General features: G+C 36.6%; 1 protein-coding gene across 2 annotated transcripts in view; it reads left to right on the plus strand.

Annotated features, from left to right (window-relative positions):
• Positions 1–21,826, plus strand: part of PRDM6 (PR/SET domain 6) — a 170,124-nt gene that overhangs the window by 96,708 nt on the left and 51,590 nt on the right. For both annotated transcript variants that reach the window (XM_072597171.1, XM_072597172.1), the window contains exons 4-5: positions 16,674–16,801; positions 20,526–20,650. In XM_072597171.1, coding sequence (XP_072453272.1) covers positions 16,674–16,801; positions 20,526–20,650 — 253 coding nt within the window. The remainder of the gene's footprint in view (positions 1–16,673; positions 16,802–20,525; positions 20,651–21,826) is intronic.

Consider the following 21,826-nt stretch of genomic DNA (forward strand, 5'->3'; position numbering starts at 1 on the left):
GCCATTCTCCAGTTGGTATTGATTGTTTCAGTAGTAGGATTCCTGCCCTCCTATAAGACCTTGGGTGCATGGGATGCCTGGATGCTAGGCAGTCCTAGGTCTGGGCTGACTATCTGGTCCTGTCTCCTATGTAAGCTGTGAAGTCTGTTGCTGTGCATCGCTTTGGCTCTGTCTTCTGTTAATGTGTTTTACCTTCCACCTTTCCTTGTCATGTTTTGCTAAACTCTGACAGCTTTTGGTGCATCTTGGGCTGGATGAAGAAACTTATAACGGTTTCGCTTTAAAAAAATGTTGCTTTTTCCAGTTCAGTTTTAGAGCTTTGTATTTGGAGGGGTGGGCGCTTGTAGTTTCCAGCACATCATCCTCTTCCCTCTGAAACTGATGAATGTGAAAAGTGGCCTCAGAGCATCTCTTGATCAGATTTTCCCTTCATGTACTTGCCCATAAGGACAATATATTTATATATGTTTTCTGTGTATACATGTTGTCTTCCTTGTGGGAGTGTAAGGTCCTTGAAGGAAATTTTGCTATTGTCTTTGTGCCCCTTCACACAGACACTGTGACTCAAAAGAGGTTAGGCAGGTACCCCATGCATGAAGTACACCATTATAGAGAGAAGGAAATTGAGGTTCAAAGAGGTTAAATAATTTTCTGGGGGTTAGATAAATGATAATTAGAAAGTTTTGAACTTACCCAGTATTCTTGCTATTAGAGGACAGAGCTTTTTTTTTTTTTTCTTTTTGGTAAATAGTATTTTGTTTTTTCTAGTTACATCTAAAGATAGTGTTCAATATTCATTTTTATAAGATATTGAGTTCCAAATTTTTCTCCCTCTTTCTTTCCCCTCCTTGCTCCCTGGAGTAGTAAGGAATCTGATATAGATTATACGTGTTCAATCATGTTATACATATTTCCATATTTGTCATGCTGTGAAAGAAGAAACAGAATAAAAGGGAAAAATCAGGAAAACAAAAAAACCAAACCAGCAAAAAAAAAGAGTGAAAATAGTATGCTTTGATCTGCATCCAAACTCCATAGTTCCTGTTCTGGATGTGGATAGCATTTTCCATCATAAGTCTTTTGGAACTGTTGTGAATCATTGTATTGCTAAGAAAAGCTAAGTGTAAGCATAATGTTGTTGTTACTGTGTACAATGTTTCTTGGTTCTGCTTTCTTCACTCAGCATCGGTTCATGTAAATCTTTCCAGGTTTTCTGAAATCTGTTTGCTTATCATTTCTTATAGCACAATAGTATTCCTTTACATTCAAATACCACAAATTGCACAGCCATTCCCTGATTGATAAGCATCCCCTCAACTTCCATTTATTTTCCATCACAAAAAGAACTGCTATAAATATTTTTGTACATGTAGGTCTGTATCCCCATTTTGGGGGATACAGACCAAGTAGTGTTATTGCTGGATCAAAGGGTATGCGTAGTTTTATTTCCCTTTGGGCACAGTTCCAAATTGCTCTCCAGAATGGTTGGATCAGTTCACAACTCCACCAGCAACACATTAATGTTCCAATTTTCCCACATCTTCTCTGACATTTATCATTTTTATTTGCTGTCATATTAGTCAGTCTGTTAGGTGTGAGGTGCTATTTCACAGATGTTTTAATTTACATTTCTCTAATCATAGTAATTTAGAGTATTTTTTCATATGTCTATAGATAGCCTTAATTTCTTCATTTGAAAACTGCCTGTTCCTACCCTTTGACCATTTATCAATTGTGGAATGACTTGTATTCTTATAGATTTGACTCAGTTCCCTATATATTTGAGAAATGAGGCCTTTATCAGAAACATTTGCTATAAAAATTGTTTTCCATCTTTCTGCTTTCCTCCTAATCTTGATTGCTTTGGTTTTGTCTGGGGCACAGTCTTTCTAATAGACTTATTGCTTGTAAAAAACCAAGGGTATCATGGTACTTGTTACTCCACTAGACCACAGTTGTCCTTTTAAGAGAAATTAATAATATTAATGTTGCTACTACTACCACTACTACCCCCACCACCATTACTACTATTGCTACTACTATTCCTTCTTCCCCTCTTCCTCCTCTTCCTGCCACACCATTGCCATTAGCAGTCCCACACTTAACAATGATAACAATAGCAGCTCTGCTTATGTAAGCATATATAAATAACAAAGCAAAGAACTGGTTATGGCCTGGGTCCCTAGAGGAGATTTTACTTTATGGCACTCATTAGACCTTTCCATTTGTTAAATAATCTTGACCATTTGTTAAATAATCTTGCCCTCCCTTGCTCATTGGAAATATATTATTGTACTAAGAAAACAAGACCTTCTTGGTGGGAGTGGAGCTTCCTGATAGCCTGAGCGGTAATAAAAAGCAGTTTATATATAGTGGTTTTCAGTTTATGTCATGGTTCATAATAAGCAGGAATTTATGTGATCATTATCTTAGCCACATGTGTGAGTTGGAGTAAATATTATTGAGTTGCAAATTTTAAAGATCCCCTTAAAAAGGGAAGAATTCACTTTTAACTGCTTATCTTTATTCAGCTATTGATAAAATATGAACCAAAGAAATACAAACATAAAAGAATGGTTAAAAGACTATAAAAAAGTCAAAGGGATTTGGGTATATATACTAAGAATATCTTTCCAGAGGACTATTCCTTAATTGTGATTCTCATAAAATAGCTATAGTTTGAATGTGGGGACAGAGGTTATTCTGGGGCTCTGTTTTAAAAACATGTTCAAGGTATGACTATAAAGCAATGAGAAAGTCATTCAGTAAACAAGCCTTATTGGTCACTTACCATGTGTCAGGCACTTTGCTAGGCACTGGGCATACAAAAACAAAAAAATGAAACTTCCTGACCTGAAAAAGCTTACATTTTATTAAGAAGATGCTTTTTGGTTTCACAAGTAAACCAGAATTTATAGATCCAAGTTAGTCAATGGACATGAGTGCCTACTACATGCTGGGTACTGTTCTAACCATTGGGGATTCAAAGAAAGGTGAAAGACATCTCTTGCTCTCAAGAAGCTCATAGTCTAGGGGGGAGGAGTTTATATCAAAAGCTGTTTTGTACCCCATTCCAACCAGCAGGTAAAATAGAAATGTCAAGACCATATAAGGAAGTGACCCTTATGTCTTGAAGATTATAATAAATAAGGAGGCCAACTATAATCTGAGAAATACTCTAGATTTAGTGAGGTGGATTTCAAAGGGTGTTGGCATAGGATAGGTAGCACCTCAAAGACCTGAGACTCTAAAAAGGAAATTAGTTCAAAGGAAATTAGAAGACATTAGGAAAGAAATCCTGGTGATATAGCTGTGATTATGGTGGTGGTGGTGGTAGTAGTAGAAATATTAATATTATTAATTCCTCTTAGAAGGACAACTGTGGTCTAGTGGAGTAACTTAAGTAATATATCACATGATACCTCTGTTTTGTTTTGTTTTTTTACAAACAACAAGTCAATGTGAAATTCATTTAAGGAAAAAAGGAATGGGGAGGGGTGAGGTGGAAGGAGGAGAAGTGACAAAAAAGAGCCAGTTTGGTTCTACCAGTTGTTCATGGATAAGCTCACATTTCAAAAGGATATGTGTAAATAATGGGTATTAGGGCAGACAGCAAGAGGAGCATCCTATAAAAATCATGTCAGGGAAGTCTAAAAATCATCGTGTGAACTAAGGTTTGAAATAAAATGGTAAAAATCAACACAGGACTCATATAAATATATGAGTTTTATTTTTAAAAAAATTTTTAAAATTTTTTAAAATTAAAAAAAAATTTTTAAGCTAGTAAAAAGGAGCCAAAGGAAAATTAAGGAAAAAAATGAATCTGCTGCTTTGAGTAGACAGGAAGATGATAAGAGAAGTGGAATAAACATTTATAAAGTTCCTACTATGCACCAGGAACTGGGCTAAATACTTTACAAAATATTATCTCATTTAATCTTCACAACAACCCTGAGAGGTAGGCACCAATATTAGCCCCATTTTACAGTTGAGGAAACAGGGGCAGACAGAGGTGAATTGACTTCCTCAAGGTCACACAGCTAGTAAGTGCCATATTTGTACTTGGATCTTCCTGATTCCAGACCTAGCACTTTATCCACTGTGTTTTCTAAAAGTGTAAATATGATAGTGGACGGTAGAGTAAAGGTAGAACGTTTAAATTTTGTTTTGTTTGAGGAGTGACTGAAAAAAAAAAGCCCCAAAGAATATGCATATAATAGAATAGTATATTTCTTTAAGGATGACAAACATGAGTAATTCAAAAGAATATCTGTGCAGCAAGAAATGACAAATATGTGTCATTAAAAAATTGTATTGAACTGATGCAGTGAAACTAGAGAAACCAAAACAATGCATAATAACAATGTAAATGAAAATCACTAACTAGAAATCTGAACTGAATAACTGAAAAAAAAAACAAGGTCCCGGAGAACAGATAAGGAGACATTTTCCCCTTCTCACAGTTAAAAGACAGGGGTTACCAGAACAGAATGGTGTGTACACTGTCAATTGTGGTCACAATATCAGGTGCTTTTGTGTCATTTTTTTTTTGTTTGTTAACAAGGGAGGACTCAATATGGACCTTAGATGGGGTTAGAGGAAGACAAAGCAAGGTCTTTTCAAAAAAATTACTGCGGCAAAGAAAAACGCATCAATAAAAACACATTTTAAAAAATTCCATTTTGCTTCTCTGTTCCCTACCAAGGAGAATGATTTTAAAAAATCATTGATGCATTGAATACCATAATCCCTCCTAATAATCTGTACCCCCATGGTCCCCTTCCTTGTAGCAAACAGTTAAGTAAAACTGATCAGTAATTTTCCTATTGTCCTACACTTCTCCCTTTGATAAACTCCTTAGCAGAGACTACAAAACTACACTCATTGACTCCACTTTCCCAACTTCCAATTTTTTCTCAATCTCTTTTAATTTGACATCTGCTCACATGGGTGAACCAAAACTGTTCTCTCTGAAGTCACCAATAATCTCTTTTTTCCTAAATCCAGCAGTTTCCCCAGTCTTTCTCTTTCTTGAGCTATTTGCAGTATTTGACACTGGAACACTCGCTGTGTATATACGCACTCCTCCTTGAGTTTTGTAACACCAGTCTGTATCAAATCTCCTACCTCTCTGACTCAAGTTTCATTTTCATGACCATCATCCATGGTCCTCTCTCCTATTTGTGGGTTTAACCCACTTCTGTTCCAGTCCCTCTGCCCTTTTCTCTCCACATTTTCTGTACTGTAGATCTCATTTCAGGAGTTCAACTATCATTTCTATGCAGCTAGGTGTCTCAATGGATAGAGAGCTAGGTCTGGAGTCAGGAAGACCTGAGTTCAAATCTGACCTTAGGTACTTACTATCTGTGTGACCCTGGGCAAGTTACTTAATCTCTGTTTGCGTCAGTTTCCTCATCTGTAAACTGTAGCTAATAATAGCACCTACCTTCCAGGGTTGTTGTAAAGATCAAATGAGATCATATTTGTAAAGTGCTTGGCATGGTGCCAATATTAGTTCTTGTTATATGACATCCAAATAGACATATCCAAACCTCATCTGTCTTTTCAACTCTAGTTTCATATCTCAGCTTCTTGGTGAACCTCTTCATTTACATGTCCTATAGACTTCGAAAACTCCTCATATTCCTAAGAAAATTTCTTATCTTTTTTTCAAAATCCTATTCCTCCTTCTAACTTCCCTTGATCTGTTGAATATTCCACCATTCTATTGCATCCAGATTTGCATTCTTGGAGTTTTCTTATCTTTTTAGTTTTCTTCATTCTCCATATCCAGACACTTTCCAAGTTGATTCTTCCTCTACAACATCTTTCACCTTTCTTTAGAGACAGGTAGGTGGTCCAGCAGTTAGAGCAATGGGCATAAAGTGAGAAAGGCTGGAGCTCATATCTGGCCTTAGACTCCTCCTGGTTACGTGAACCTAGGCAAGTCACTTAACTTCTAGCCTTGGTTTCCTCGGGTGTAAAATGGGGTTAAGAAAGGCACCTGGAAAGGTTGTTTTGAGATCAAATGAGATATTTGAAAAAACATTTAGATTATAATGTCTACACAAAATGCGTATTCTTTTCTCTTTCTCCATCTTTCTGTTTATGTCACAACTGCCTCATTTAGACTCTTGTCACCTCCTACTAGAACTGTCACACTACCTTTCTCCCTGAATCTAGACCACAGATTCCCAAATTTATTTGACCTACTGCCTCCATTCAAAAAAAATTACTCGTACCCTCCTAGAAATCCACTTTCTTTAAGCCTTTAATGGGTATTTTGAAATTTGTGTCATTTCAAAAAGATATAATTAAAAAATATATGTCTTAAATTTAATAATTAATTGTAAATTTGTAGGGTTTTTCCTACATTAAAATTTTGAAAACACAACATTGCATCATGTAATCACATAGTATTGTATTGTAAACATGAACATATTCCTGCCAATGAATACTGCATGCTGGACTTCCCTACATGCGCAACATGCTTGTCTGCCAACACTTGCTTGTTAAGACCTTTCAGTGGACTAGATGACTGATTGGTTATAACTTGCATTTTGTGTGTTTATTTGGAAGATAATGTAATCATGATGACTCTGTTACACAACAGATGAAACACGTACAAATAGTTTTTCAAAATTTTCTTCTCTGCTTTCCTTATGTTTCCACAGCCCCCTTATTTTTATTCAACGCCCCCAATTACACTTGAGGTGACTACCACCCCTCCCCCTTATTCCAGAGCCCTGCAGGGGGTGGTATCACCCACTTGGGAACCTATGAGACTCTCTCTTCTATATTCCATCCTTCATACTCTTGCCAAAATAATCTTTCTAAAGCACAAATCTGACAAATCTAAAGCATTATTCTTCTGCTTAAGAAGTCTTAGAGGCTCCTGTTGCTTCTAGGACAAAATACAAACTTCTTTGTTCAGCATTAAAGTCCTCCACACTTGAGTTCCAAGCCATCTTCCAGGACTCATTACTCTCTTACACATTGGACTTTCCAACCAAACTTACATGCCTCATTTCCAGCATGCCAAGTCAAATCTCTGTACCTTTGCACAGGATATCCGAGTACCTGGAATGAATTCATTTCTTATTTGCACCTCTGGGAACTCATGGCCAAAATCAAGTGCCACCTGCTGTAACATCTTGAAAGATGCCTTTTCTGCTAACCTCAGTTGTCTGTCCTCCAAAATCCTTTCCATGTATTATGTGTGCATGTTTATCTCTCCGTGTATGTGGTGTTTCCCTCAGGGAGAATGCAAGCTTTTTTTTTTTATTTTCAGTCACCACAGATTTCTACTCTGATGCCTCCTTATGCTGTGGAAGTTAACACTGGGTTCTTGAAGGTTATATAAGCTGGGAGTGTACTGGTAAATGTTTAGTAAGCATCTCCAAAAAAAAAGTGCTCATGGCACACTTAAGTTTAATCTGCATTCTTGACATTTTCTCTGTAATTTTCTCAGTTCTAGAAAATCAACAAAACAATAATTACAGCCTTATTTGTGGCATTTCCTGATTTCTAAGGTATAAATGCTCACACTGAAAATTTTAAAAATTGACTCTTGTGAATTGGTTCAAGCTGTCTCCAGCACATCCGTGAACAAGTAGAGCACAAATTCTGTTGGTTTGTATCATGCTGTAACAAAGTCCTGATGATAGACATATGCTTTCATACTGAAGTAAGATAAGTGTGGAGAGGTTCATTACACGTAGGCTGGCCTCTGGCAGATGAATTCTTTGATTATGGCTTTGTTGGTCAAAGCAAATAAAAGTTCAAAATCACCTTCAATTTTTTGTGGTCCTCTTTTGCAGTGGCATAAAAGAGAAGAGGATGCTAAGAAACACATAATTTTTAGATTGTCTTTAAATTTTATGTTATTTATGCTCTACATATGAGAATTCCTTGTTCAGCCGTCAAGCGAAAATATTACCGCAGGAACTGAATTGTATCAATCTTAAGGTTCTTGCCAAAAACTAAACCAGAAGAAGGAAGTGAAACTAAATGGAATGATTCACAGGTGCTCCTTGGAGAGACAGATCAGCTAGTTTAATTGATTAACCAATAAACCTTTATTAAGTACTAACTACGTGTGAGGCATTTTGCTAAGAACTGAGAATACAAAAAAAAAAAAAAGTGAAAAGGTCCTTGCCTCCAAGAGCTTCAATTCTTATAGGAGATAAAAAATGAAAATAAATCGATGCACACATACATATATACACACATATACGCATATACACACATACTTACACACATCTATATATACATATCTATATATATACACACATTGATATTTATATATGTACATACATATATATGTATGTGTGTGTGTATACATATCAACGTATGGTACATACAAAGCAAATGGAAGATAATCTTAGAGGGGAAGGCATGGTAGCTGGGACGACTTTAGCAGAGGATTGATTAACGGCTTGTTGGCTACATTGCAGAGGAGATTCTTTTTCAGGTACAAGTTCGATTAGACAGCTTTTGAGTCCTCTTCCTTAGACTTTTCTCTGACTGTTATTTTCAAGGTAACTTAGACTTGTCCATTTCTCCTGAATATTTGTGGCCCTGGGAACTATGGAGATCTAAGGAAAAGTTATATTTTCCAGGATTTCTGAGGCATCCCCAGCCTATAGCTTCCCAAAACCACATCCCTTGAACTATCCTGAAACAAGATTGGTTTCCATTCATGGGCAAATAGGATAGGTGCTGTGGGACGTAACCTTGCCTTTGACCAACATTCTTTTTTCCCTGAAACATCTCCTTTGTAAGAGGCTGGAGATTACCTAAGTTTCTCACATTTAAATAGACTCAAACTTTTTGAAGTCTGAGCTTATGGTCAAACCGAAGGATTTGGGTCAAAGAGGGTTTTTTTGGTCAAAGTTTTTGGTCAGAGTTTTGGTACTTAGGCTTTAATGTAGGGTAGTATATGGCCCTCAGTTCCACATAAATCTTTTTCTCTTTCTTAGTTTCTTCCTTCCTTCCTTCCTTCCTTCCTTCCTTCCTTCCTTCCTTCCTTCCTTCCTTCCTTCCTTCCTTTCCTATTTCAGGAAGATTATGAGACAAAAGTTATTAATAAAAATAATAACTATAACTTTTTTCGTAATGTAAACTTGGACCCCCTCTTCCTAACAACCTTGATGAAAATCCTGGCTAGCTGGACAGAAATATAGTCCTTCAATACTAATCTAATCCTTATTATGCCATGATAAACACTGGCACCCCCAATTAACCCTCTCTCTATATAATTAAAGACATAAACAGCTCAATAACAACCCTTATCCTTATCTAGGGAAAATGACTTTAAAGTAAAATAGCAAATAAACAACTTAAAAAGAATGGTAAACTGTGTAAATATTTATCCTTTCCAATGGAAAGAAAAAAGAAAAAGACATTACACTAATCATCTGGATTCTCAGCCAGGGGAAAGTTTGCCATATTGTGGTTGCATCTCTCCTGTCTGACCCAAGTGAATGAAGACACTGACCACTTTGGTGGACCCTGCACATGCTCAATGCCATTCATGTCTGTTTCAAGCCATTTGCGTTATCTATTTGCTTACTATGGTTTTCTGATGCCAGATACTTTCTTATTCAGACTCTTCCAAAGATTCTGCAATCCATTCCTCAGGCTCAAACTGTGCCATAGTCCAAGCTTTTCCCAGGCTGGGAAGGCTACAGCTATCTGAAGTCCTTGCAGTTTTTCTGAAACCTTTTCCTGACCTGTAGGAATTGATCCCAACATAGGATTGTATTCTTTCCTAGGGTTTTCAATTTCCTAATCCCTTGCAAAAACAGCTGTGACACGCTTCTCATCACCATCATATTATTATTATGCATCATATAATCAAAATACAAATCAACAGTTAATGGAAGAAGAATATTAACCAAGCTTCCAAGGTAGTAACATTAGGATGCCATTCAAAGCAACCATCACTCTTTTGAAGTGAAGTCAGGTATCACACCACTGTTTCTTTCATCAAGTGGTAAACTTCCTTCAGTTCCTTTCTCAGCTTAGAAATATGCTGGTTAGTGTATGTAATCTGGTGATCCTCAGAGCCTTGAAAACACAAGTCAATAGGGCAAGTATATCTCATGCCCGAACATCAACAGTAAGGGTATAAATCTGTTGGCATTATTCCTTGTGGAGTTTTACACATGTACTAGGAATTCCATATGTTGTCCTACTAAGATTTTTGTTATTGTCTCAGTGTCCCTTACACATTAATCCATGTGCTATTGAAAAACTCATGTTATGGATCCCCTTTAAGTTTTAAACTTCCTGCTGCCAGACAACGCTAATATTTCTTTACTTAGTGTTCTTCCAAATTTTGTCTTGGTCCAAATTTATCCTAGCAGAAAGCCCATACTTTGAGAAATATTTTTCTGAAAATACTTTAATAACTTTGGTAGTACTCTGGTTTTTGATTGAATGTCCACATTATACATACATACATATATATATAATTAAATAAAATGTCTGTCATATACATATATAATTATATATAATGTCTATATTACATATACATGCTATACATAAATGTATAGCAATATAATATACAATAAAGACATTCATGTATGTATACATATGTATGTGTACATAGACATATACATACATATACACAAATTTGCACATATATATGTATATGTATACATATACGTGTGTGTATGTATTAGTGAAATGGTAAGTCACCATCAATCTCTTCCTGATACTCTTGCTATGTCCTTTGAGTAGTAGGAAATCAATGCAGACAAATTCCAAAGGTTTATTAGTACTTATGTTGTCCAAATATGCAGCATGGCTTGATAGAACTTTGCTTTTCATACAGTGAGCAGACATTTTACTCATCCTGGTGAGAAATATAGCTAATTTGCTCCTGTAAAATCTCTTACCAGCTCTGGGGTTCTCTCAACCTATATGGCCAATCATCATGTAAAGCTTTCACCACTACTGACAAATAGACCATAGGTAGAACCAATTATTCTGGCGCCACCTGTGGGATCAGTGACAGTCTGGGACCACAGTCTGTTGAACACCTCCAATATTCCATTGTCTCTGTAGTGAAGTGTCTTTATGGGACTGACTCGTGAGTCTTTTGGCATCACTTTTTCATTTTTTGGACTTGTATCAATATATGCAGTTCTCCATCATCTGTTCTCTAGTCTTTTGCAAAAAACTAAGGCAAAAAATGTTGATTCAATAGAAAATAGTTCCTATTTGCTACTGTGACAATGCCGTCTACCAGAAGCCCTCAACTTTCTGTCTATATTATCATTTGCCTGTAAGCTACCTCCTTGGATATTACCTATAGTAATATCTGCATCCACGTTGGTCTTCCTTGGTTGACGGTATATACTGAGTTAATAGTTGACTATTACCTCTTTCTGGTAATCAGCATCTAATTTAGCACTTGTCAAATTGGACTGTTGTCAACTGGGTTACTGTCATTTCATAATTTCAACTTCATTCTGTATAGATAATCTCTAAATTTCTCAGTCATAGTCCACTTCAAAGCCAGAAACTACAACTTATGAATGGGATGATATCTCACTGTTGCTCATTTCTCTTCTAACAATTGTAACTCTTTCTGGCAACTTTTTTTATCTTGGTACAGGATTGCTCCGCAGCCTTCCAAGCTGGCATTTGTGTGAGGAGCAAAAGTTTGCTTGGATATGTATTGTCCAGCAGGCAGACATATGAATCAACCAACCAAGTCTTTGAACATTTGTCTATGTCTGTTTGTCCATCAGCTTCTAGAAGACTTTGTGGGTTTTAATATAACTTTGTATTGTGGGCTAAGAAAGCTAAATGGTTCAGTAGATAGAATGCTGGGCTGAGAGTCAGGAAGATCTGAGTTCAAATATGGCCTCAGACACTAATAGTTGTGTGACTCAAAGGAAATCATTTGACCTCTGTTTGCCTTAATACATTAGAGAAAGAAGTGGTAAGCCATTCTAGTATCTTTGCCAAGAAAACCCCATATTTCTGGGCTATGTTCCATGAGGTCCTGAAGATTCAGAAACGACTGGGCAAATCATTGGAACTTCTGCTTTTACATTTTTTAAATTATATATGCTCAAACAAGGTCATCCAGTGGTTTAGCAATGGCAATAGAATTTCTAGCGAATTTGCAATAATAAACAAGAAATCCTAGAAAAGTCTTTAGTTCTTAAATGTTCTTTGAACATGACCCAAATCTGCAACATTTCTGTCTTCTCTAGGTTAATGATCATATCTTATTGAGGTTCTATGTGACCCATATACTTGTCAGAGGCTCTCTAAAACTGCCATTTATTCATAGAAAGCATTAGTTGATCTAATATTTTCAGCAGTCCTTCATATTCTTCTGGTTCCTAAAGATAATAATGCCATCAAGATATGTAATTGAACATAATTTATAAGAATAAGAGCTGTTTCTCAATTGATAAATGATTTCTTAATTGATAAATGGTGAAAGACTATAAATAGGTAGTTTCCAGAGGATGAAATCCAAGCTATCAATAACTATCTGAAAAAAATGCTCTAAATCACTGACAGAGAGGTACAAATTAAAACGTCTCAGATTCCACCATACACTGATAAAAAAAGATAAAAAAAGAAAAATGACAAATATTAGACGGACTTTGAGAAAACTGATACATGGATGCACTATTGGTGCCTTTTCCAGGTAGTTTGGAAAGTAATTTGGAATTATGACCCCAAACGTTTACACTGTATGTACCCTTTGACCTACTGCTAAGTTTGTACTTTAAAGAGAAAAGAGAGTAAAAGGAACCATGTGTAAAAAGATATTTACAGGAGCTCCATTTGCAGTGGCTAATAACTAGAAAGTAAGGTAGTGCCCATTAACTGTAGAATGGCTGGATGAGTTATGGTATGCAAATGTGCTAGAATATCATTGTGATTTAAGAAATAGTATTGGGAACACTTTCAGAGAAATGGATGCTAAGTAAAGTGAACAAAATCAAGAGAACAATTTATACAATGACAACAATATTGTGAAGACTTCGAATGGACTTATGATGAAATATGCTGTCCTCCCTCCAGACTGACAGGCAATGAAATCAGAATACAGTTTGAAATACTTTTTAGGGGGAAATGGGCAATGTAGGAGTTTGTATTTCCCAGCTCTTTATGTTTGCAACAAGTTTTTTCTTGTTTTCTCAATGGGAGTAGGAGAGAGAAGTAGAAGGAAAGAAAGTGAATTTTTTGATTGAAAAAATTTATCAGAAATCCATATTTTTGAATCTGAAATTTTTTTCACAGTCTTCTCCATGCACCTATAAGTTCCAGTGGAAAAGACCTACTTGAAATTCCTGATGAGGTTATACTCATTACTTGAAGGCACTGGGCAATCTCCTTCCCTGGCTCCATCTCCTTTTATGAAAGCTTGTAATATAGTTCTCATTTCCTACCACACCAATGTTGCATTGGTTTTTTGGCTGTGTGTGTGTGGACATCTTAATCATAGGTGTAACAGAATATAGGTCTTCCTTTGTGCTTTTTTTTTGATGCTGGTGTTTGCGTATCAGGACAGCGCAGACTCCATTCCTTTGTTCTATTATCTTTCCAGGTAGAATAAGCTTGCCCCTCAGTCAACTTCTCAATCAGATTTTATGTGAGATTCTTTATTTTCTCTGAATCTGCAAGGCTCTCCTTCTGCCCAGTTTTCTTGGATCATGCATTCAAAGTAAAACAAACAAAAATGATTACTTCAATGAGAAATGAGAAAACAAAATTTCATAATGAAATAAAAGTATGCTTTAAAAGGTAATTGCATATCAAAGTTGAAGGAGAAGATAGTAAATTTGGCAAAATAAAAAATTAAAATAGAATTAAATATTCAACAATTTTCCTCAAAAATAGTCAATACTGGATTGAATTCAACTTTACACTTAAGCTGTAAAAAATTAATATAAAATATAACAAAAGAAAATTCAGAAAAATTAAAAACTAAAATGTATATACCATGAGTGTACTAAATGCTTGCAATATATTGCAGGAAACTTTGCTTAAAATAAACAAGAAATAAAGGGTTGACTCCCATCTAGAGAAAAGAGAATCACGTTAAAAAAAAAAATGAAACCAGCATAATTTACAATTTATAACCAGCAGGTGGCATTTTGGAGGGCGAAGTTTGGGTAAGGAGGGAGTTCCCTCCTCCCAAATGAAAAATAGAGGGCTGATCCTTCCAGACCTTTCCTTTTACCTCCTATTGGATTAATTTTGGGATATAACCATCAACATTCTCTTTTCCTTGACTTGCATCATTTTGTTAGAGCTACGCTAGAAACTGCCTAAAGCTCCTGTGTTTAAATTGACCTATCCTACCATAATCAAAGAGCTTATAGTTTTAGATCAGGGTAATATAATGGCCCTCAGACCAACCTGGATCCTTTTCTTTATTATTTCAGGGAGCTTATGAAACAAAAATTATGTATGTAATCGTACAGGGTTCACAAAGATAGCTCAGAACCCCACTCACCCACCTCCAAGCTAAGAGAAAAATCTTGGCTAGCTAAGCAGAGACACAGTCAGTCCCTCAATCCTGAGTTTAGACCTGTGTCTATACACTGGTGCTCCATATTTACACTCTCTATATAATTAAAGACATACACGATTCAGTAGCAATTAAGATCAATATTGTCTTTATCTAGACAAAGATAAAATCTAAATCTAAATCTTTATCTAAAGATTGCCTTTAAAGTCCTATTTAAAACAGCTGGTAAACAACTTAAAAAGAACAGTAAACTCTGGATGTAAATATGCCACCTCTATTTTCAACCATGGGCAAGTTCACTTGGTTCCACTCCTTGCTGTCCTACCTGACAAATATGCCAACCTCTCCGGTGGAGCCTGAGTGTACTCAATACCGTCCTTGTCCTCTTTGCCATCTGCCCATCTCTGCCTCTATTTCTGCCTGCTCTGCTCCGCTGCTTCCAAACTCTCTTGTCTTTACTATATTCCATTACAGCTTGCTTCAACGGATCCTGGGATGGGAGAATTCCATTCCCCAGGCTTGAACCTTGCAATAATCCAGTCTCTTCCTGGACTGGAAATGCTACAACTACCACAAATCCATGTAGCTATTTTGAAACCTCTCCTCCCTGCCTGCAGAATTGGTCCCAATATGGGGCTTTCCAAGTTTTCCAATGTACCCTCATAAAACTGTTCCTTGTGATAACTGAGAGGACATTTTAATAGAGACTGAACTTAACTCATACTTAAGAAGACTAGGGAGAGGTTTCTTGAGGTTTTAATCAGTAAATTAGTAATCTGGAGTAACTAGAATGGTTAAATTCTGTTTCTAGAAGTGTAGTCATCTACTCTTATGTTGAGGGTTTGAAGTTAATCAGATTATAATGTTTCTTATATTCAAAATATTGTAAAAAAAAGTCTTTATTTTGTTATTGATTGCATTTGTGAATAAATTGTATATTCATTAATTTTAATATTTATTTAATCATATAATGGTAAGGTATTTAATACATAGAAATATATGAATAATTATTATTGGGAAAGGAGATTTCTCCAACTTCTTAAAGAATATCTAATAAACTAAAGTAGGGATTTAATTGATGAGAGATTCCAATTTTTTTTAATTAAAAAGAAAATGTCTCAGAAACCTGGAGCATGGGATAATAAGATTAAATGTGGAAATGAGTCAAGTAGTAGGCTGATATGTGGTCTACAAGTGAATGTGGTCAGTGGGTAAACCTTGATAATTTACTTATTACTGTTATTGTGTTATATATAACTATGTTATATAATAATGTTATTACTTATTACTATAATTATTATTATTGGGTTGAGAATGGTTATTCTCAATGATTATATGCCATTCCAAGGTCCACAAAGCAAGTGTCCCAGCATGGGACTCTCTATACTAGAAAATCATGTGATCCTCAGCGTTTATGGGCTGTCTTGATTGCTACATTTAATGCTGATTTTATTTTTCTGAATTCCCATCAGAAAAAAATCTGACAAATCTCATGTCAGTAGTTCTCAACTGAGAGCTTTAGATTTAATAAGTAATGAATATTTTTTCTCTCTCTCCTCTCTTTTCTTTGATGAGACTATTCCTTCTAATAGTTCTAGCTCCTAACAACAGAAGTGCTACACTTCTATAAAGTGAGATGAGATTTTCTCTCTTTTAGAATGAGTTGTTCTCTCCCTCTAGGGCTATGCGGCTCCATAGCTGCATCCCACCCTTGCCTCTCCATCTTGTTTAGCAAACATTTTCTACCTCAGAATATCCAAGAACTTTAATGAGTTTAGGGCTGGCAGACTTTGATTCAGATGTTCCAGCTATGTCAGTGCAGCCTCTCTATCCAGATTTCTTTGTTTATCCAGCAGTTCATTACTTAGGAGTTGCTTGTCAAAATAGGTTAAATATCCTTTGGGAAACATGGCCACATCTTTGAGACACCATAGATATGTTTAATATGACAAAGATTGGCTCGATAAGGAAGCTGTGATAGACTTGCATCACCAAAAAAATTTCCCTCTTATTTCAGTTGAGTTTCTGAGAGCATCAGTAAGTCCTGGCAAATCTCAGGGTTATAAATTCTGTAGCAGACACATGAAGACATCAAGAGAAGGAGGAAAAATGATTGCTGATGATTTGTTCTAACTACTTGACCTTTTGACCTCTTCTCTAGATATATGACCAAGATGGGACACTACAGCACTTTATTGATGGTGGGGAACCTAGTAAGTCAAGCTGGATGAGATATATTCGATGTGCTAGGCACTGCGGGGAGCAGAATCTAACAGTAGTACAGTACAGGTAAGGTATACCTTGATTTATCTACCATTTATGGAACTCAAAACACCATATCTTGTGTATAAAAATTCAGGCCTGCTAAGTGGCTTTTAAAAATACTGCAGGCATGGCCAGGCTGGCAGAATTTTTGTGCAAGATTTCCAAATGATGTTTAGTTCTTAGTTTTTTGAGAGTTTGAGGACAAGATTACTGGGAGAAGAATCCCCTTTTAACTCTCTGCTCAAAATTAAATCAACTCTATTGTTATCATAAAATCATAATATTAAACTAGTATTCCGAGAGAACCAGTGTGTCTTGATGGATAGAATGCTAACCCTGAAGTTTTACTGAAATGGTTTCAAGTTTAAGTTTAGACACAAGCTAGCTTATGGGACCTTGGCAAATCATTTAACTACTCAGTGCCCCATGAAATTATCTCAAAAGATAAGTTACAGAGGAGCTTCCAGTTTCCATTAGTGGATTGTTTTCCTCAGTGTGAATTCCCTACACTAATGGAATCACAATTTTGGAGCAAAAAGAAAGTCATCGTTAAGGCCTGTAACTCAGTGTGCTGTGTTTTGGTGACCAAAACAAATGCTGATAAAGCAGTCTAGGGACCCTGGACAGAATCTGAGGCACTGAGTCACATGTGATTTGATCCCTTGTCCTTTAGACAACTTCAAGAATCCTCACACTCAGCTGCCTTCAGCCTCTCTCCCAAGGGAAACTATTTCATCTACACAAAGACAATGCGTGAATCACTGGCCCAAGGTAACCCTTGCAGGAATGTTGACAGATTGTTCTGCAGCAACTGGCCTGAGCCTGGAGTATCCATCTCTCCACCTCTAACTGAGCTGCCACAAAGCTCAGGCATGTCTCTGATCACTTGGGATGTGATCTGAGGTGCTGAGATTGTTTTAGAGTGCAAAGGTGTGGATGGTAAGCAACCTTTTCACTAGGATTTGGACTTGAAGGTTTCTGGGAAGCAAGTAAAAAGCAGGGTTTACAAGACAGTAAACCAGATCAACTCCACGCACCTGTTGTTCAAGCCTTTCTCGTTTAACTCCTCTCAAGGTTGGAGTGGATGTGAGGAGGCAGGTACAAATCAATTGAACAAAACCCCCCAAATAACCCAAAGCACAGCTAAATGTTCTCACACCAAAATCCCATGAAAACATGTGTCATATAAATATATGACCTCAGTTATAAACAGTTGTGTTCCCTTTAGTATCAGAAGCAACTGTTTAGCTTTATTAGGCATTATAGACACATCAAAGCAGAATTCCCTTTTTGGGCCAACTTGCATTTTTCCCCACAGTGATTTATTTTTCTTTTCTGCTTTGGCTTTTGAATGAAACATTTTAAATTTCTTCCTGACACAGGTTAAAAGTTGTGAAACTCTGGTTTCCTTCCTATATTGTACCAACTTACCAGAGGAAAACAGTGTGTCTGTACCTTTATGCCTAGATGTTCTCTGTGACCTTTTTAAAAAATGAAAATGATAATTCAAAGGAAAGATCAGTTCCAATGTTATACATTGTCTTTACTTGTGTTGAATATAGATGCATGTTTTTATAAAAACAAACAGCAAGAAGAAAAGACTTTTTCTATCTATTCAGCAATAGTTAACGATGCTTTGGGTACCAAGAGAACTTTTAAAGACAAATGCCATATCTCAACAAACTGAGAAAAAGCCTAAGAGGAAGGTGGTCATGAGTAAGTCATTACCATCTGTCAATATTAAGTGAATTTTACAAGTTTCCTTTCATGATGGAGCTTTTACTTAGAGTTCTCTCTGCTGATCTGTTTTCGATTACTTCAGATCTTTCTAAAATGAACTACAAAAACACAATTTAAAAAACTGGCATCCATCACCCATGACTCAGTCCAAGTGTAAGAAAATAGAAAAGTTGGACACTGAAGAGCCAGCCTAATTTTTATTGTGCATGGACGTTGTCTTCACAAAAAGTCAGCTGGTTTAAATTCGTTCTGTTATGATTTGTAATATCTAAATGGAATTTTCTTCAAAGCGCCCTTGATTGATTGACCCTCAGCTGAACGTTTTGTTTTTATTTTGAGGCTGACAATAATGTTTGTTGGCATGTGTTCTCCTTCAACTGTGTGGGGACGCCATGAAGCTATCTTTATGAGTCATCCATCCACAATACTAAATACATGTCAGCAAAGGAAATATTATCCGAAAAGGGAAAAATCCCTTTGATGTGTTTCAACATGCAGAGATTTCTGCGAGTTTTGGAAGCTCTGTCTGCTTGTAAGGAACGGTGTACACTTACACTTTTTTTTCTCCCTTTCGGCCTACTCCAAGCCTAAGAAGACCACCCATTGCTTGAAAACAGTTCTGCTCTTTCAGCAGCAAAGTGTGTCATTTGGTTTTAGCACATTCATTTGCCGGACCACTGTGTTTATGTTAAGGGAAGCCAAATGGAGAGATGAAATGTTACAAGGTTGAAGTACAAGTACAAGTCTTGATTTTTCTCGAGTTAGGAGATGTTGGTAATTTATAGCACAGCTCCAGTTTTGATTTTTTTAATGTAATCGTGGAAAGAATTAATAAAATGCACAGCTTTGGGTAATGCTAGAGGAGGAGGGGTCAGGAGGGCCAGACAACGGCTGGTGTTTTTGTCAGATATTCATAGAATGTTGGGGAAAAACATTCTGCTTAGCTAGCAGTGCCCTCGTGAGACAGAATGGTACTGAGTGAGGAAAATAACAAGATAAATGAAATTTTTGCAGCTGCAAGTAAAATATTGAGAATCTGCACTTTTTTATTGATCTTTATGATCCTATTGCCAAGAGCCACTTTGTGGTGACAAAATATGTTGACAAGTGCATATCTCACTGCCATGAAAAATGTGGTGAAGGATTCTCCTCATGTCTGCAGTGTTATACAAGGAACAAATTGCACTGCTAGGGCCAATTCCTTACAGAAAGACTAAATCTAAGGCTTACCAGCCCTAAACACTTTTATCCTGAACTTCAGGCTAATATTTGTAGTAATTCTTCATTGAAAGAAAAAAAAAAACCAATGAAAGTCTCACATTTTTTTTTTCATCCATAGATATTTTTTTTCCAGCACACTAGCTGTTATAAAAAATGTTCATTTCTTTGTACTTTGGCTGTATCGTTTTGGTGCCTAATCTTTCAGAGTGAAGTGTTCCTCCTGTATTTATTGAATTTCCCTCTGACTCAGGGGTTTTGACTCTTCTCCTGTATCAAAATTTAGGAAGAAAGAGGCCAAAAGGATTTTTATTTCACTAGGTCCTTAGAGGGCAGGACAGCTTAGTTTTATTACGGATTTGTTGACTTCCAGTTACAAGTTGGAGAAATCTCCTTAATGCTTTCCCTTATAAATAAGAAAGCAATGTCCCAATCAGGTTGGGGAGCTAGTGCCTTTTCTATTTTTGATGAGGGAGGATTTTTCTTAGAATAAAACGAATTATTTCTGTATAAGTTCTTGATGTCCAGTCCTTTTTGGATGAGACAGCCTTCTGATTCATTAGAGAATCTCTCTCATGGGACACTATGGAAATAAAATGCAAGTTGTTTATTGGCACTTGGTTACAGGCACTAATTGAGGTCTGGTGATGATAAGGTGAGTACAGATTTATGACAAACAGAAACGATTTAGGAACAATAGGGCAGAAACTTTTGAAGGCTATAAAAGTGTAGATAGAGCAAATGCATTCATACACGTTACTAAACTGGGTTTTCTTTTTGTTTTGAATAGGTCAAATATATTCTACCGAGCCTGTATCGATATCCCCAGGGGCACTGAGCTTCTGGTATGGTACAATGACAGCTACACATCTTTCTTTGGGATCCCTTTACAATGCATTGCCCAGGATGAAAACTGTAAGAACTTATTTCAGTTCTAAATTCATGTCTCGTAATCAGTGTTTAAAAGCTAGCTTTTCAAAAGGGTTTCTTGTAGCTACTGGAATTTGGCTTACAATAAGAATGTGTGCAACTCTTTACTTATGATTTTCTTTTACCTAAATCATCTTTCCTTTCATTTTCCCCAATCCTTTCACTCTCTCTTTCCACACATCCATATGCTGAGTCTTGTCAGTTCTACCTCTGTAACATGTTATATTTGTCTTTGGCTTTTCACTCACACAACCTTCGCCACCTCCTTCCTGATCTATTGCAATAATTTTCTAACTGAGCTGCTTGCTTCTTCTCTCCCCTTTTCTACCCACCCTTCACACAATTGCCAAAGCAATATTCCTTGAAGCACAAGTCTAACCATGTCATTCCCTTGCTCAAAAATCAACATAACTCCCTATTGCCACTAGAGTAAAATACAATCTCCTCTGTTTGGCATTTTGGGTCCTTTACAATCTGCCTCCAGCTTACATTTTCAAATGTATTATATGGAACTCTATGTTCCAGCCAACCTGTCTTATTTGCTGTTTCTCATTCATGTCATTTCCTCTACTATTTCCCTGTCCTTGCAGAAGCTGTCTTTGATTCCTGGAATGCTCCTTCACCTTTGCCCCTGAGAATGTGTTTCCTTCAAAGCTCAGCTCAAGTGCCACATCCTATAAGAGACTTTTCCTGATCCCCCAACTACTAAAATTATCTTGTATTAATTTTAATTATCTTGTATTAACTTTATATGTATTTCTATTTACTTATATGCATGTTATTTTCCTTGAAGGATGTGTTTGGATTTTGTCTCTCCAGCACTTGACACTGTGCCTAGCTAATTGATTGATAGGTTAGAAAATCGTGACACCCATAGACCAGTGGTTTCCTCTGTTGCAAACCTGCTACTCATAGTCACACATGACTCAGGGTTTCACTCTGGACCTTCTCTTCCCAAAACACGTTGGGAAAAACTCAAAAAGTTCCTGATTCAAATAAATACTTTAAGCCCAATATTACTCAGTTTCCCATCACAGTTCTCCCATGCCAGTATATGTGCTGGGCAGTGAATGGGGAAGGAGAGAGGGAGACTAGGACCATGTTCACAGTTACATAAGGGTCAAGGCCAAGTGATTACCAGGACCCGGATAGCTTTGTACA

The sequence above is a fragment of the Notamacropus eugenii genome, chromosome 3 (assembly GCF_028372415.1).
Source record: "Notamacropus eugenii isolate mMacEug1 chromosome 3, mMacEug1.pri_v2, whole genome shotgun sequence".
NCBI lineage: Eukaryota > Metazoa > Chordata > Mammalia > Diprotodontia > Macropodidae > Notamacropus > Notamacropus eugenii.